At 32.6% G+C, this 18,761-nt stretch overlaps 1 protein-coding gene across 2 annotated transcripts in view; it reads left to right on the forward strand.

The window, feature by feature from the left end:
- STAT4 (signal transducer and activator of transcription 4) overlaps window positions 1-18,761 on the forward strand; it is a 101,881-nt gene that overhangs the window by 62,468 nt on the left and 20,652 nt on the right. For both annotated transcript variants that reach the window (XM_016161653.2, XM_016161658.1), the window contains 10 exons: window positions 3,699-3,797; window positions 5,863-5,955; window positions 6,906-6,984; window positions 9,595-9,680; window positions 11,151-11,302; window positions 12,857-13,015; window positions 13,701-13,793; window positions 17,305-17,364; window positions 17,665-17,682; window positions 17,770-17,863. In XM_016161653.2, coding sequence (XP_016017139.1) covers window positions 3,699-3,797; window positions 5,863-5,955; window positions 6,906-6,984; window positions 9,595-9,680; window positions 11,151-11,302; window positions 12,857-13,015; window positions 13,701-13,793; window positions 17,305-17,364; window positions 17,665-17,682; window positions 17,770-17,863 — 933 coding nt within the window. The remainder of the gene's footprint in view (window positions 1-3,698; window positions 3,798-5,862; window positions 5,956-6,905; window positions 6,985-9,594; window positions 9,681-11,150; window positions 11,303-12,856; window positions 13,016-13,700; window positions 13,794-17,304; window positions 17,365-17,664; window positions 17,683-17,769; window positions 17,864-18,761) is intronic.

Genomic DNA, 18,761 nt, shown 5'->3' on the forward strand with positions numbered 1-18,761 from the left:
GCTGAAATTTTCTCTATATTTAATTTAAACCATAAACAATGCCTCAGAATAAGAACTTCTTCGTTATTGGTAGTGCACCAAATAATATGGATGATGGTTAAGCTGATAGAGGACCAGTTAGAAGTACTCTGGGATAGCTATCTGGGAACGTATTACATATTCTAGTCTTGATGGTTTTATGGACATGTATCACAACAGTTAAATAATGATTTCACCCGAAAGTGTAGTGATGAGGTTTTTAACTACGATGGCATGATTAGGTTATTACAACCCCTCGATGCTTCAGACAGCAAACCATTTAAGGACAATTTATGGAAGGATAGTGAGTCCTGGTTCTTTTATAAAAACTTTCTATTGAGAACTTTGGGTTAAATCAAGAAAGTGCCAGCATCAAAACTTGCAAAATAGAGACAATAGTTGTGTGCACTTTAAAGAAATGCTACATCACTGACATTCTTGGTGGCTCAGGGGACATCATTTTATGGAAAAATATGGATGCCAATGAATTGAAGTTAAGACAAGTTGAATTCTAAATATATGAAAAAGTTTTAGGAATACATTAACCAATTTATTTTATGTATATTTAGCCTCATATATGCAGAATAGTGATATGTAATTTTAAATATTTATATGTTAAAATAAATCAAGAGTTCTTTCAATAAGGATAAAATTAAAATTCTAAGTGATAAAAAGAATAATATCCTAGTTTATATTTTTGCTTCATGGCAAAAAGCATTGTTAGAGATAAAGGTTAGTTCACAGTAATGAAAGATTTGACTTACTAGTAATATAACAAGTCTGAATGGGTTTAACAGAGCCACAAGGAGAAAATTTGCAAAATAAATTTTAACATGCTTCTTCCAATAATTGATAAAATTAACCAGGCAAAAAAAAAAAAAAATCAGCAAAGATGCAAAACTCTAAACACTTGACTTATGACAGAGTTGGCCTAGCAGAGCAATAGCAAAAGAACGGAATGTTTAGTAAATATTGTTGCAAGTGAGTATCCATACAGGAAAAAAAGTGAAAGGGGCTTCTCATTATTAACAAGATCCAAAGGAATTAAAGTCAAAACTATAAAGATTTTAAAAGGCGATATAGGGAAAAAACCTCCATGATGTCAAGTTAGGGGAAGTTTTCTTAAATCATGAAAAGCACTAGCCATAAAGAGAAGTGGAATAAATTTCACAAAGAAAATAAATTTGACTTCATTACAATTCAAGACCTCTCTTCATTGACACTATGAGAAAGTGAAAAAACAAGCCACAGAGTAGAGGATACGTGTAACACCTATATACAGAAGAGAGAAAGACCATAGAAAATGGGCAGTTTCTCTTCCTCTGTTTTCTCTTTCTTCCACCACAAACACTTAGGGGTATTTTTGTTTTTTGACTTTTTTTGTTGTTGCTTTTTATTTTTGAGGTGTACATACATGGTAATAACTGAAAGGTAAACATAAGTGCATCTTTGACACTTACAAAAATAAACAGTGCTAATTTGATTGTGAATCTATAGTCATCAATTTTCCATAAGATGTTTTTGTCTCATATATGTAAATAAGAGACTAAGTTAGAAAAAATGCAAAAGAAAAGTGAAAAGATAGCCTGGATGAAAACAATGGTGATTCCTTCCTTTTAAAAAGGGAGAAGCGAATAATTTAACCTTACGAAACATGGGGAGAAACTGAATCTGAAAGGCAAGGTAAAAGTTCAAAGAGGAAAAGAAAATGAAAAAGTACACACAGTAGAATACCATATGATTTCACTTATATGCAGTATTTAAGGAACAGAAAGAGCAAATTAATTAAAAACAGATTCACAAATATAGTGGACAATTTGGCGATGGACAGAGAGGAGGGGATTTGGGAGTCTTGGAGAATGGGGCAAGGTTTAAAGAAGTACAAATTGGTGGTTGATAGTTGGGCATGAAGAGCACGGAAGAGGGAATGTTGTTAGCATTAATATGATGGCTAAATGGAGGGCCAGGAGAGGGAGTGGGCAATTGGGGGGATCTTTTTATGAACATTATACATGTCTAACCAATGTACTGTATACTTGAACTGATTTAAATAAATAAATTTATTTTTTTAAAAAGTACACACAGTAGAGATGGGAAATATTGAAAGATAGTATCCAAATCATGAACATCAAAGAACTTCTCTAACAGTGACAGAAACAAAGATAAATAATGGTGATTTTGGGGGTCTTGGTGAAATTCCTGATCTTGAATGGAGGAGATTTTCAAGTTTACATAAATAACAGAGCCTCCAAATTAGTCCTAGAAGAAGACCTTAAGTTTTATCGATATAGTATTTTAAAAACAAAGGCAACATGAGAAAACATAGCTTTCCTCGGGGAGTTGAATAGAAGGCATGTGGAAAAAAATCAATGAATGGGAAAATTAACTACAGGAACAAATTCTAACTCGAAAGAATCTGAAATTCTCAGCATGTAGAAATAAGAAATTTCGTATCCCTGCTTATAAATAGGATCATTTTAATTTCTTTATCTTATGAGTTTCTGTCAATTCATTTTTCCCCCTTTTGGAGCTTTCTCATTTAAGGAGGGAGGAGTTTTGAAGGCTGTGAAATATGAAATAGCAGGAACTCAAATGCTTGATGTTAACCCTAGTTCTACAAATAGAAGTGCTAATTAACAGGAATCATCTAATAAAATTGTGGCAACAGTCAAGGCCATAAAAAAATTGACAACCATTAACCTCATTTTTTTCCTAGAAAGACCCTTTGGTTTACCAGTCTGTATAATCTACTTTTGATTAATTGTTAATTTTCTACTTTGTGGATTGTTATTTTATTTTTGCTGCTATTAACCTTTTGGGAATTTCATAGATAATTAGCAGCTCCTTCAAAGAGAAGGGCAGGGGAAACTAAATAAATGCATTTGTCTACATTTATTATGCTTCCTGGTAATTCTACCTTGGAAAAGGTCTAATAACAGAGAATTTTTACATTATGGCTAAAATAATGAGGCTGTTTGAATCAGTCTTATAAACTAAGAAAACATAGACATTAAGAGGCGTGGCAGGTAAGGTAAGTGAGTGGTTGGGACACTCGGTGGTGCGCAGTAGGGCGATTGTGGGTAGTACCTGCTTTCCTTAAAGGGATTACTATATTTTAATTTACACAATATACCTAATGGTTGAATAGGCGCACAGGCTACCAGTTTACAGTATCTGCACCATTTGTTTAAGTAATTTAAAAAAGAATATTCTTAGATGTTATAAAAATCTTCTTGCTCAAAAGTGCGATAGAGGTTCATTCTAGTATGCTGATATAGTTACGAGCTAGTTGACATGAACACCACCAAACAGGGACCAAGGCGTTAACAAGGGAACAGATGGGACCACCTTGGTTCACGATAATTTATCAAGTGGTAACTCTTTTACCTAAACCCTATCCTAAGCCTACCATAAACTCATCTTCTTGAGTATGTGTGCAGGGCCTTTCCTACAGAGACGCTCAAGAATTATTTTTAATTATTAAAAATGATTTTTGAAGACAGAGCAATATGCCACGTAAGAGTCTTACATTCGCAATGTAAGTTCTTGTAGCTTTATAATAGATTGTTGGAACAAATCCTAATTAATTTTATATATTTATTAGATTATTTTGAATTTGCAAATAGTGATTTTTCTTTATGATATATATGTATATTTAAGTGTTTATGTTGTTTTTTCAGGGAAAATTTCATGGAAACCCAATGCACGTAGCTGTGGTTATTTCAAATTGTTTAAGGGAAGAGAGGAGAATATTGGCTGCAGCCAACATGCCCGTTCAGGTAATATTTTCTGAACTTTGATCTTGTTATCACCTTGAGCTCAATTATTCTGAAACAGAGATTCTTACTTTCTTTCAAACCATCTTCAACGTATGTTAGTGGTACCACCATCCTTCCAGTCACTTGTAATGAAGAGAGATCATCTTTGAGTAAATCCTTTTCTCTGCTTCCTTATTGAGATAATTATCAAGTCTTTCCAGAGTTTTTTTTATAGAATTCTATCTATATCTTCTTCTCTTATTTTCACTGGTCACACTCTGGTCCATGGTCTTGCAATATTGGTTCAGGAATATAGTAACCACCTCCTAGTTGAATTCCTAACTACCAATTGGATTCTGCTTCTCTCAGTACACTTATCTTCAGGAATTGATCTTACTCAGAAGCCTTCAGTATCTCCTGATTTCCAACCCTACAAGTCCAAACTACACCACAAGCAGGGATTTTGTCTTACAGAAACTCCATAAATACTTGCTTGTTGATTCCTTGGATAAATTTGCCCTTCCATATTTTAGATTATATTTTATCTCAATATTCTCCTGAATTTAGAACTTCTATCAAAGACAGGTAGAGAAATCAATGAAATCCTTTGTGAATATTTTTCAATTAATCCTTATATAAAAAAAGAGTATGTAAACAATCAATTTTCCAAATGGCATCTTCCATAATTTAGTAAATCACTCCATGATATTTATTTTTGGAGGTCTAAGAAAAGTATCTTTTTTAACTATTAAAAATTTTCAGTTTTAGTTATGCTCAGGTTATGGTTGTTTTTGGAGAAGTATGAAGTTTTGACAATTTACTGTTCTTATTTTTTAGGTGAGGAAGGATGGTGTTTTTATTTAATTTTAACTCTAAAGCATAGTAAATTTCTAAAGCAAATGTAGTTTGATTCACTGCCTTGGGGATAAAATTAAGATGTTATCACTAATTATTCTCACATATATTCTCCTATATATATTCTCACCTGTCCTTTTTTGTATCTCTCTCATTTCTCATCATTTTAGTGTATATGTGTATGTATTGTTCCTTTCAAATATCAGATATCAGTTAAACTAGAAATATTAGTTATTTGAGTAGATGCTCATCAAAGTCACTTTGTAAATGATCTGCCAGTACCACATATTATCACAAAATAAGCACTGGTTTGTTAGTTTCAAGTACATAGACAAATAATGGAGGCTAAAATGAGAGAGAGGGAATTACATAAAGACTTTACAATCTGAAGAATGTTGTGTAGTTGAAAGAATACTTGATTGACAGTCAAGGACGTAGCTTCCACTTGAGGTTCTACTACTGATTTGCTGTGGATCTTAGCCAAGTCATGAACTCCTCTAACTGTAGCTCCCATCTAGTTGTAAAGTAAACTGGTTGTTGACGTCTCTAACTCTCATGTTTAGTTATCTGGGTAACTTTATATCTAAGAAATACTCAATGTCAGATTATTAGAGTGACCAAGTGCTTGGAGAAGCTGGGTAGCCATTCTATTTAACAAGGCTAATATTTTTACATTTTCTTTAGTAAATGCTCTTTTTTCTAGTGTAAAAATATATCTCATCCTTGCAAATTCATCATCCCTAATTCAGAATTTAAGTCTAACTTAATGTAGTTTCACTATACTAACTTTTAAATTACATGTGTTCTATAGCATTTTGAAAGTAATATGTTTATTACAGAAAATTAGGAAAATTTTTTTAAAACAAAATTACTATAATTTTGCTATTTAAAGAAAAGATGCTTATAACATTTTGCTGTGTGTCCTTTCAATTGCATGTATTTGAGTTTACATGTCTAAATATGCATATATTTATAAATATATACATATATAAGCAATATAGATCATAAATATATGGTATTTTTCATAATTTCCTCTGTTTCTTAACAATTTAGCACTACTTATGTCCTTAAATATTTTTCTACAACATGGCTTTTAAACGATTATAGAGTATTTCATATATTGAGTCAAACCTCAGTTCAAAGTATGCTACATATGTACTACAAAGTATATTACATTTATTATAAACCTTTTCATCAACATTATTGAAATTTCAAGACATTCTTTTTCCAGGGACCTCTGGAGAAATCCTTACAAAGTTCTTCGGTTTCAGAAAGACAGAGGAATGTGGAGCATAAAGTGGCTGCCATTAAAAATAGTGTTCAGGTGAGTGAACTTATAGGTATCTAGAAAGGCTAGCTGTCATCTCCACACAACTATTTATGCAGCTTTCTCCTATGTGGCCAAAGTTAATGCATACAAAAATCATAAGGCAGGTTGTTAATAAGTGTGTCTCACACACTATGTTTATATCAGATAAGATTTCTTTGGAAGAAGCTTTTTAACTTCAATTACTGGAGACTGGGGCTTCTCCACCAGACTCCATCACTGGCAAGCCATGTGCCTTAGGCAAGTAAGTTACTTCACATCTCTGAACTTCTGCTTCTTCATCTGTAAAAGTAGGGATAACCACCATCATAGGATTTTTGTGATCCCTGCATGAGATAATAGATAAAAAGCCTTTAGTCTTAATCTTGACACTTAATACTTGTTATGTCTCAGCAAAAAAAAAAAAAAAAAAAAAAAAAAAAAAAAAAATCAGCAGATTTGGAGAAGAAACAATAAAAATCTCTAAGACAGAAACAAACAGGAAACACAGAGGAAGCATAGATTTTGTTTTTCTAAGAATTAGGGAGGGAAAAAATTTATATACTGAATTGTCTTAAACTGCAGTAGATTAGAATGGAGACTTTAAGCAAAATGATAATTGGTACATTAATACAGAATTATTTGGAATTAAAAGAGAAAAAGTATCCATAGCCTCAGGTAAAAGAGGTATTAGTAGCATCATTTTGAACTAATTGAGAAATGAGAGGCAAGATACTGAAAGAGTTCCAATAAGGAAGAAAAAATGGAATTGCAAATTCACTCTAGTTCTTCCAGCATTATTCGACTTTCATGGGAATTAGCTCTTTAGCAATGTAGGTTCTATATAGCTAGCTTACGATATTACTGAAAACTGGAAGCACCAAACAGCGTATTTTGAAATACTGATGATGTTGTTCCATTGATAATGCTTAACTGTAACAACTGAGTACGTTTTCTTTTGTAAAAAGATAACAGAACAAGACACCAAATATTTAGAAGACCTGCAAGATGAATTTGACTACAGGTATAAAACAATTCAGACAATGGGTGAGTTTTTGTCTCATTTATAATTCTACATAGGGACATCAAAACAATATGGCTAAGGTTTCTTCTTTATTGACAATTGACAAATTGATCTACTTCTCTAAGTGAGTTTTTAATTTTTTTTTGAAGGAAGATTTCAAGGAAGGAGTATTTATTTTGCTTCTTCCTTTTTTCTACATATATATATATGGAGAAAATATATTATATATATTTCTATATACATACTTTTACCAACCAATTCTAAGTAAATTAAGGCTCATGAGCAATCACTCCTACTTTGGCATACAGCTCCAAAAACTAAGAACATTCTCCTATACAAGCAAAATGCCATTGTTGCAACTAAGAATAGTAATAAGACTTGCCTAATATGATCAGGAAATTACTAATATCTTCCCTTAGTAAGCTTTTAAATATAACTTTTTAAAATTATAAAGTACAAATGTGATTCACTATAGGAAATTGGAAAATGGATAGTTTTCCAATTTGTCTGCAAATTTCCACTGTCTACAGATAAACACTGTCAAAATGTTAGTATACTTCCTTCTAGCTTTATCCTATATGTTCAAATATGTACATATTTATTTATTACTTAATACTGAGATCATGTTGCATAGAATTTTGTGTGTTGCACTTTGAGGTTTCATTTTAAGTATTTCCTTATATAAAAAGATCATCAAAACATAATTTCAATAATTGTATAAATGTCAAAACATAAGGACAATGATTCATTTGACTGTGATTAAACATTGAAATTGTTTACAGTTAGATGTCTTTTAAGAAGTAGAGGAAAGAATGAGACTATTTGCTAGGTTTAAGATTTGCAAGTAATAATGGATCATTTAAAGTGTATTGTTGTTAGTGGGAAAATTGGAGAAATACTAGTTAGGTCTAGAATAATTAATAGAATTGTATCAATATAATTTACTGGCTTTGACCATTGTACTAAGCTTATGTAAGACATTAGAGGAAGCTGGATGAAGGCTATATGACTATTAGTTTTGCAATATTTTATAATTCTAAAATTTTTTAAATATAATTTTTAAAAATTGGATATAAATCTTTCATTTACAGAATCATCTTTAACTATTAAAATGTTAGCTTAAATTTTATCTAGAAGGCAGTATGGCTGACTGTGGTCAAATGCTTAAACTTTTTATTGAAGGTTTAAAAGAGAGGATATTAGGAAAACTGTTTTCCCCGACATAGGTGAAGAGTGACATGTTCTGGCATCTTCAGGATGTCTTGACTCCCATGAAATGTCCTTTAAAATGTTCATAATTGTTTGTCTGTATAATTTTTTCCTTAAGAAGATATGGTACAAACATCAGATTATCATCAGATTATTAAAGGGGTCCTTGATTCTAAAAAGATTTCAAACTGCAAATTTAATCAAGCATTACGGTTCATTGAAAGCGGCCTCATCTCATATTTCATATGTGAACTATCAATTTTAAGAATTAGAATATAACAAAATACATTAAACAACAGAATTTTTTTTTCAACTTAATATATTACAATTAGAGTCACTTTCATATCTTTCAGTACTCCATGAGCATTACGAAGAATAAAAATGATCATTTTACCACTTAAATCAACAAGTATTTATTTTGTTGTTTATGAGTGAAGTGAAATGAAAGATACATGAGAAACAAGTTACATTCTCGCTAGTGAAGACTGGAAAGTATTAGCTAATGAAACTTCGAGTTAATCAAATGCCATATAAGTAAGATTTTGCTACATGTGGGATCCGGGAATTAGTGAATTTGTGAATTAAGACAACCAGGAATGACTTCAGTGGTATTTTGAAGAGAAATTTGGCACAATGTTGTTCTGGGGCCTCTCTTTCAGTTACACAAGTCAGATCAGCATTTCCACCCTTCACTTTTCATAGACATGAGTTGTTGGTAGAAACCATCACTTGCTATATTCCAATAAAGTTTAATGTTTAAATTAAATAATACGATTTTTATTGCACATCTCCTATTTAGGAAGATAAATCTTTTTTTTCAGTCAGATCTTTTTATTAATTTGCAACTCTTTTTCACTTCTATTTTACTGTGAGGCTAGCCCATTTTGCAAAGAAAAAGGGAATGCAAAGGATTTAGTTTTTATTATTAGTTCATAAGACCAAGTAGATAAAACTATGACTCTATTAAGCAGTTTCTTAACTCCTGGGTATAAGATAAAGCAAGAAAGGCAGTGGGCGAAGGCATCAGGAAGAGTCAAATATGATCTAATCATGAGCACAAAGAGAGGCCCCTTCCTTTCTTTCTTATGCCAACCAACTGGACTTATTAATGTACAGGTCTCTAATAAGGAATCCATTACAATTTTTTTTTTTTTACCTCCTCTCTCCCTACTCCCAAAAGAAACCTGATATGAAGAATGGTCTTCTCTCAAGATGTGTAAAATAGAGAGGTCCTTTATGGTGTGCTTGTGCTTATATGTAATCCTTTCTGGCAAAATGAACAAACTTACATCCAAGCTCATCTCTAATGGTCCCATTTAAACTTTTGCATTTTAGGATTTTAGGAGGGTGGGTTGCAGCAGATTTGGGTTTCAGGTAAGAGGGCTTTGTTGTGAAAACTCTAAATCCGATCTTTTTCTTCTTAGATCAGGGTGACAAGAACAATGCCCTAGTGAGTCAGGAAGTTTTGACTCTGCAAGAAATGCTCAACAGCCTCGACTTTAAGAGAAAGGTAAATGAACTTTAACTTGGTCTTGTGCCTGTTTTTCTCCTTTTCCTACATCAAGTTTCGCTGAAAAGAATCCAACTCTTGGATTTTATTTGTTCCCTTTACACTGAATAAACAGCAATGTTTTTAGGAAGAGTATTGTTCACTATGCTTCAAGTTTACAAAACTGGAACTGGCTAGAGTCTATTTATTTTGTTTATGTGGTACATTTACTGTAGCTACCATTAATATTAAGGTGAACATTTCACCCAATTTTTATTTGCCACTATTTTAGCCACAACTTTTAGTTGCTATACTCAATATACTGAGACAGGTTCTACTACATATGTACAATTAAAATATTACTTGACAACTACCAACATTTTATTGGAATAATAAGTGTTCCAGTTCCTGAAAAAATGACATTGTGCTAAGTAATTTCCTAGATTTCAGGATAGTTTATTGATAACTGAATATATTCAACCCAACTTTCTACCAAGGAGAAGAACTTTTTTCTGATTCATTGAAATATTTTAAAAGAGGGGAAACATTTGTTTTTCACTTTTCTACATCTCCTTGAAAATAAATGCTATTAAATTTAACCAGTCACTGATAAATTAACACTTTATTTCTAAAAGTTCAGCTTCATTTTTTTAACGCAAAGATTGTGTGAATAAAAATAAACGTAAGTTTTATTTTACTCTGAATTATAAACTTAAACAGTTATATGTCAGATTTTAAACATGCAGATAGTTAATACAAGATAAACTTAGTTTTTATGCATAATAAATTTCTACTTTATGTTTTATGTATGCCATCTTATTCAATTGCAAGAATAAGATTTTAAGGAGAGAATGAACCTCGGAAATATTTTGGTCTGTTCTCCTGATTGTATAGATCAGAGGACCAAGTTCCAGCAAAGTTAAATGGTTTGTCCAAATTTACACACTTGTGGCAAAGCCAGGGTGGAAATTCACATCTCCTAATTGCTAGGCCTTTAAATGTTATACTTCTTCACTATGCCTCCCAAAACCCAGATAAAGTACTAATAAAAATTAACACAGCCAGTTTCAAATTTTAGTCGGTATATTTTAAAATAAATGCATACACATATTTATAAAAATATAAATTCATTTTATAAATGTCTTTTTAAAACACAGATATATGGCTTTATGACTACAAGGTTCAATATTGTTGTAGGCGTTAAAATTTCAGCATATATATACTAAACAATATTATGAGAATATTAAGACTTATTAAGAGAATATTAACTATAGTCATGCTTTTTCTTCATTATATTATTTGATTGTAATTATTGCTTGAAAAGGCAGTGTTATGGCAAATCGAAGGTAGTATTTGGTAAAATACTTGGTCAAAATTTTAACCAAGCCTTTATGTCTCAGATCGGACAAATTGTTTTATAGGTTGACTTATGAGTGACTTTGGTTGCGTCTCATGACACAACATCTTTTCAGTAGTCATCTTTGTTTTTAGGAAGCGCTCAGTAAGATGACACAAATAGTAAATGAAACGGACTTATTGATGAACAACATGCTAATAGAAGAGCTGCAAGACTGGAAAAGGCGACAGCAAATCGCATGCATCGGAGGTCCACTCCATAATGGGCTCGACCAGCTTCAAAATTGGTAAAACGAATTGTCTTTAGTTTCTAGTGAAAACCACAGGAAGTACAAAACTTTAATGTCTCTCAGCCAGAGAATGCAGCTTAGAACGGAACATCAGTTCATTCGGCTTATCGATGATTTATGAGCAGAGGGATCTCTACGGTTGAAAACAAATAGATATAATTGTATATATGTTCTAATTTTTATTCTTTTGGGGAAAAACAATCTATAGAAGTCCATAGAATGCATAAGAATTGCTTAATTTTCTCATATATCAGTCTTAAAAAACTCACGAAGTTTTAAAACCAGCAATAAATATGCTTTCTTTAAGGACAGCAGATGTACTAGCTTCAAACGCTTGAAAAAAGATATCTCAATTTTAAAATGTGTATTTAACATGTCAGAGTTAAGCATTACTTTGTATTTTCAACAAATCAATTTATTTTTTGTATTTTAATGAAAATCTTAAATGGCTAGTGCAACATGACATCTTCTGTCTATACATGCACACATGCAATCATATGTAAATACAATACTTTGTATTAGAAGAAATAAAATATTGATAGGGTTTCCCCCTTTATCAATGCAAAAATAAAATTATCTGATTGAAAGAAAAATTAAGAAATCTAATGAAAAAAGAGAAATGTTCAGCTGAAATCTAAAATTATTTTCAAAGGGTACAATTCAATACAATGAAAATAAGTAGTAACTGAAGATTCTTGCGTGAAAAGTTCTGCCCTGCCAGGCATAGTAGGAAATTGGGCCCTTTAAAAAATATATTGATTTTCCTTGGGGAGATAATTGATTCTCTAATCTTACTGTACTCTATTGTTATGAAAACAGGATAAACAACAAAGGGGGCAATTTAGGAGGGGTTGACAGTTCTCTCCACAAAGTTATGTGAGGGGCACACCTTTTAGTAGAAAGAGCTGCTGTCAGCACCAGAGGGACTTACCAATTCTGTTGAGACATTCTGCCTCCTCTGTATTTGGATTCCCCTTCTGTGTTCATTTCAGTCTTCCCCTTCCCTAGACTTCAGGCTCAAGCTCCCAGTTTCATTTTCAAGGCGAAATCAACACATAGTGAGTAAAACTCCAAACAGATATCTGTATGCTTGAAACTAACTAAATTTTTTTTTTAACTCCATTGATACTTTTTGGGTAATACCTAGGACTTACGAAAAACATGTATGGAGGAGGGGATCCATTTCATATTATTTTTCTTCAGTATTCGTATACATAGCATTCTTCACATTACATTTTTAAAGTTTTAAGTTTGCTTTTTTTTTGACCTTTAGTGAGTGCCAGATTCTTAACATATATATGTTTAACAGACTTTTAAACAAAGTATAATTAAAAGGAATTTCTTGTAACTGAAGGTATAAATTAGGAAACATCGAAAACATTTAACATAGTATTATGCATCTTAGAAAAAATGGATTAAGAAAAATAAACTGTCACTAAACTTTAATGGAATTAAGTGGTTAATTAGTTTAATATTTTAATAGTTAATGTTAAAATTTTTAATAGTTAAAATGGTAGATTAAGTGGAAAAACTATCTGTGATTTTCAATAGCTTTACACTGTTGGCAGAAAGTCTGTTCCAACTCAAAAGGCAATTGGAGAAATTAGAGGAACAATCTACCAAAATGACATATGAAGGTGATCCCATCCCGATGCAAAGACCACATCTGCTAGAAAGAGTCACTTTCCTGATCTACAACCTTTTTAAGAAGTAAGTGTTATCCCTTTAAATGCTTCAGGGCAGCCTCAGTCCTGTGGAGTTGTAGGGACACCTTGCCTGGCTGGGGTTTTGGTGTTAAGGTGAGAGTGTGGTAGGCAAGTAAACAATGAGCCTCTGGGCTGAAGTAAATAAAGCTCCAGAGAGTTCCAGAAATATTTCTACTCCTCACTTTTCAACAATACTTCCAGCCCCTACAACTGACTCAGTTTTCCATATCACTCACTTAAAGTTCATTTTTCAACATTTTAGAAAGATTTCAAGAATTTCTTAGGTACTTGTCCACAAAATAAAGGGTAGAGAACATCTTTATGTTTATAAGCTCATCTAAAGAAAAAGAAAATAATAGTGTGTACCAGAAATCCTAACATCTAGTTCAAAACAGCATGAAATTAACTTTCAATTTTATGTTTTATATGACCGGGACTTTCATTTTTGACTCAATTATAACAATCAGGAATTAATTTCTGCTGGTACTTAAGGATATTCTTTAGGCATTTTCCCATCTCCCGGTAATTATGAGAAGTCTTTGGAAAGACTTGAGCTTAATGGGGGTTTGAATGTCTTCTAAGTGTAGGAAATTTGAACCTTGTAAGAGGACAGCATCCTGTTCTTCTGTGGTTTTCAGCTTGTTGATATTTTCAGTGTTTTCAAATGACTCTATTTTCTTTTACTCTAGCTCATTTGTGGTTGAACGACAGCCATGCATGCCAACCCATCCACAGAGGCCGATGGTACTTAAAACTCTCATTCAGTTCACTGTAAAGTTAAGGTAAGCAGAATGTGTTCTAACATTTTATATATTTATGGAGCCACGGCCACTGCATCATAAGCCTAATTTCTCACATTGTGCCTTTCATTCAACTGTTCTTTACTGAGCACCTTCTTCATCCCCAGCGTAAACACCCTTAAAAATGTTCAAATGAAGGCTCTGTAGAGTATGACAGTGAAGATGAGGAAATGAGGGATATTACCATGAAAGTATGAAATCACAGCATCAGGCAACATGGGATTAATCACTGAAAAGGTTGAGGTTGACTTGAGAGAAGACCAAAGAAACTGGAAAATACCTGGTGGTCATGGTGAGGCAGGGCCTCAAGGGAGAAACCAGAGGGAAAGGAGAGCCCGACTGAGAGAGAGTAGGACTATGGAGATAATGACTTCCCGGATTTGTTGTGTAAGCATGTGGAGGAGGGAGAGAAAGAACTCTGAAGACAGATCAGGGACAGATTATAGAAGGCTTTGAATATCCTGTCCAGGAAGTGCAGTGGTACATTTTCCCCCTGTGATTACACACAATTAGCTTACTGGGTTTTTTGCAAGAATGCTCAACACCACATTTTTCAGGATATACTTCCTAAGTACCTGATTTAAAAACATCTGACTTTTGTGTTACCGTTGTATTTGATTCTTTTTATTAGCATGAGCAATCAAAATGCATAGTTTTCCCTCATGACACTTAAAATAATGAGTTTGAATTTAACCTTTCAAAAATATTCACCATGCTTCAATCTCCAAGGCCCCAAAGCTTGAGATTCCTAATCACTACGTCACCTGTGGAAAAATGAAATTCCAGACTCTAGTACAAGAGACAATGATGTCATGGTAGATGTTGATTTAGGGTCCCATGACAGAGTCCCTGATCACATATCACTCTTGGGACTCTATTTTTATTTTATTTTTTCAGTTTTAAGATATAATTGACATACGCACTTTGTAAGTTTAAGACGTACAGCATAATGACTTGACATGCATAAATTACAAAATGATGACCACAGTAAATTTAGTTAACATCCATTATCTTGACATTCAATTTTTAAAGGAAGGCATTTGTCTTCATTTTGCATTTCAATAACCCCGTTTGAAATTCTTGATTATTTCCTTTGTGTGAATTTTACACCAAGACTTAAGAATCAGGTTCCCTTTGAAAATTTCATGATTTTCGAAAGCTTATTCTTCATCCCACATCTCTATTTAACCCAGAACACAGTAACACTAAAGAGAAAGTGGATGGAAGGGTGATGGACATCCCACTTTTCCTTGAGACACCCCCATAAATGATATGTTAAATCCAAGATGCTTTTGAGACAAAAAGGGATGACTGTTATGTTTAAGAGGTCCCTGAATGGGCAACATATTGCAAATCTGAACTTATTGCAAGAGGCAAAGACCATTTGTCCTTGGTTTGGGTGTTTTTCCCTTCTCTTCCACCTGACTTTTGCGTCCCAATTTTTCTTTCTCTTCCACCTGTTCCCCACTGTCTTGATAGACGATCTGTTACTTAGTGTTCAAGATTTCCCCTTAAAACCCTCTCTATTATAGCATTGCATCCTCCTATTTCAAAGGGAGGGGCGACATGGGACTCCCTTCAGTTATGACATCTTACAGTGAATCAGATCCTTCCAGAAGTAGGATAGAGAAGAAGGCAGAGAGGGAAAACATCTTGCCTTATTTCATGTGACCTCCTCGCCCGTCATTACCAAAAACTACACACTTATATTCCAAACCTTGAAACTAATCCTGTGCTTTGTACAGGACTTTTTAAATCTTTTTTTAAATTCTATTTTATTATTAGTTTAAAGTATATAGTACTTCGGTTAGACATTTACATAGTTTGTAAAATGATCCCCCTAATTGCTTTTTCTCTCCTCTGGCTCATCACCTAGCCATTACATTAATGCTAACTGCATTCCCTATGCCATACTTCCCATTCCGTGACTATCTATCAACTACTAATTTGTACTTCTTTAATCCTTCACCCCATTCTCCCAGCTCCCCAACCCACCTCCCCTCTGGCCATCACCAGATTGTCCTCTATATTTGTGAGTCTGTTTTTGATTAGTTTGTTCTTTTTGTTCCTTAGTTTCCTCATATAAGTGAAATCATATGGTGTTTATCTTTCTCTGACTTATTTCACTCAGCATTATAACCTCTAGGTTCATCCATGTTGTTGCAAATGATAGGATTTTATTTTTTCTTAGCAGCTGAGTAATATTGCATTGTATTTATGAACCATAACTTCTTTATCCAATCATCCATTGATGGGCATTTAGGTTGCCTTCATATCCTGGCTATTGTAAATTGTGCTGCCATGAATAAGGGTGCATAGATCTTGTTTTGTTTTGTTTTGGTTTTGGTTTTTTTTTTTTTTTTTTTTTGGCTATATACCTAGAAGTTCAATTGCTGTGTCAAAAGGTATATTTATTTTTAATTTTTTAAGAAACTTCCCGATTATTTTTCATAGCAGCTGTACCACTTTGTATAGGACTTTTAAGGAATCTTGGCTACATTTTACCCACCCTTATGTTTGGGCTGTCTATTATATGATTATATTTATCTAGGGCCAATCAGTTGCTTATCACCATTCTCTATATTCTATTTGGCTAGACTTTTTCATTTTACAAAGCCATGCCCACACTTCTTCCTTCCTCAATCCTCACTACACCAATACTCCAGGACCTAGGTCTGTACTGGTATATACAAAGAACTCAATATATGCTGAGTGAATAAATGAGGTTTGGGATGAATGCATGAGTAAATGAATGAGTGATTAAATTCACATCTCTAAAACAAGAGTGAACCTACAGAGAGGGTATGTTAGAGGCTATAGCTTGGAGGAGTTTGAGAAAGGAAACAAAAAAAGGGCTGACACTAGAAAAAGTACTAAGGAAATTGTTATCTTGACCTTTAATCACTCATTTGCTTGAACTTAGGTCTTTTTAAAATTATAAGCATTTTTACTGTTACCTAAATAAATACATGTTTAAAGATTGTAAATGCATTTGAATGGGAATTTTCTATATTCTACCTAGTTTTTCTCAGTATTTTTACCATAAAATAGTTATCATCAAAACATGTAGTTTAACTAAGCTTACAAAACGTGTTTTTATAATAAAGAATAAAATTGAGCCATATTAATAGACATGCAAGTGATATTTCTTAAATTTATACATTTAACTCAAATTTGGGCTTTAGCCAAAATATGAAGCTATTTTTCTGACCTAGTCAATGTATTATTCATCACATGTCAACTGAAGCAATATGAAAACACTTCCCAAATGTTTGCCAATATGATATTAAGTGGTTGATGTCAATATTACTAACATAACAAACTGAAGAGGAATTGAACATTTTAAAAACACACTAATATATAACTGTAGATAATGTAATAATGAATTTGATTTATATTTATATGTTATAAATATATTTAAATCTTTAAATGTAGAAAAGATTTTAACACTTTTAATTTTCATATTTGATTCTTTATTTATTTGTCTTTCCAGACTACTAATAAAATTGCCAGAACTCAACTATCAGGTAAAGGTGAAAGCATCAATTGACAAGTAAGTATCAAATTTCATTTGAAACAGGAAAGTGTAAAACTTTTAAAAAAGAACTGTCCTTACTTTATAGAACAATTTTAAACTTTTAAATTTACTTCTCTTAATATTACATATCAATGTACTTCAAATATTTGACTTTGAAGTGCAAACATCTAACAGAACTCCAATGAAGACTTATTTTAAAATTTTTCTATGAAGATTTGAAATGAAATTTTATATACTATCCTCTCAAGTATCATTGAAAGATTTTACTAGGTCTATTAAATAACTTTTTTTAAAAGAATCTTCTTGGTTTTACAGGAATGTTTCAACTCTAAGGTAAGACATTTACTTTAGAATTTTTTTGTTGTTCTCATAAATATATATTACCTGAAATCATGTAAATAGCTAAGATTTTTTCTCTAGCAATCGAAGATTTGTCCTTTGTGGAACCCATGTCAAAGCCATGTCCATTGAAGAATCTTCTAATGGGAGTCTCTCGGTAGAATTTCGACATTTGGTGAGTAAATTTACACAGTAAAATTATACAAACCTTTCCCCCTCAAATCAAACACATCTTTATTAATAGGCCTTATAACTCAATGTGTTTCTTTCCTTAGTGTTTCTTATATGAGATTAAGGGCCATATTGAGGAAAAACAAACAAACGAACAAACAAACAAACAAACAAAAACATGTCATTAGTGAAGAATTAAAAATGGTAGAAGGAACACTGAACCTAAACTCTGAAGGTCCGAGTTCTTAACAATGGTGATGTAGTACCTAACTCTATATAGTAAGTGGTCAATATATTTTTATGATAGTGACAGAAGTCATTTATCTTATAATGGATAGACATTCTCAGTTTCATTTTTTAAAATCTCCCCAAGAGATGATATTCAATAACATGTCTGGGTAAAGACACTTTCATTTTAGAATTAGTTGAGGGGGAAATAGGATGTTCCTGGGTATAACAGTTGCACACGATTTGTCTTGGCATGTCTAGAAAGCTTCTGACAGAGCCTCATCCTGTTGCTTCTTGTTTTTACCACTTCCTCTTAACCTAGAGTTCTCATCTTGCTTTCATTCTAATTCTTTGTGGAGTTCTTAGATTCCCAAAGACTTTATTGCTTTTCTTACCAGAAACATGTTACTCACCTGGTTTGTTAACATTCAGGAAGAACCTCACCTGAATGTTGGGACACCACTGAGTCAGCCTCAGAAGGTCTATTTTTTAAAAAATATAAAGTCCACGTTAACAAAAGGATATCTGCATACACAAGCTTGTGCTAGTTTTTGTTTTTGGTTTTATTTTTGTTTGTTTGGTTTTCAGTATTGAAGAGTACATTTCTTTTTAACTTAATCCCTACCATGTGAGGCTGCTAAATAAATAAAATATGTTGACAAATCATATATTAT

Source organism: Rousettus aegyptiacus, unplaced genomic scaffold, assembly GCF_014176215.1.
Source record: "Rousettus aegyptiacus isolate mRouAeg1 unplaced genomic scaffold, mRouAeg1.p scaffold_m13_p_2, whole genome shotgun sequence".
NCBI classification, from domain to species: domain Eukaryota; kingdom Metazoa; phylum Chordata; class Mammalia; order Chiroptera; family Pteropodidae; genus Rousettus; species Rousettus aegyptiacus.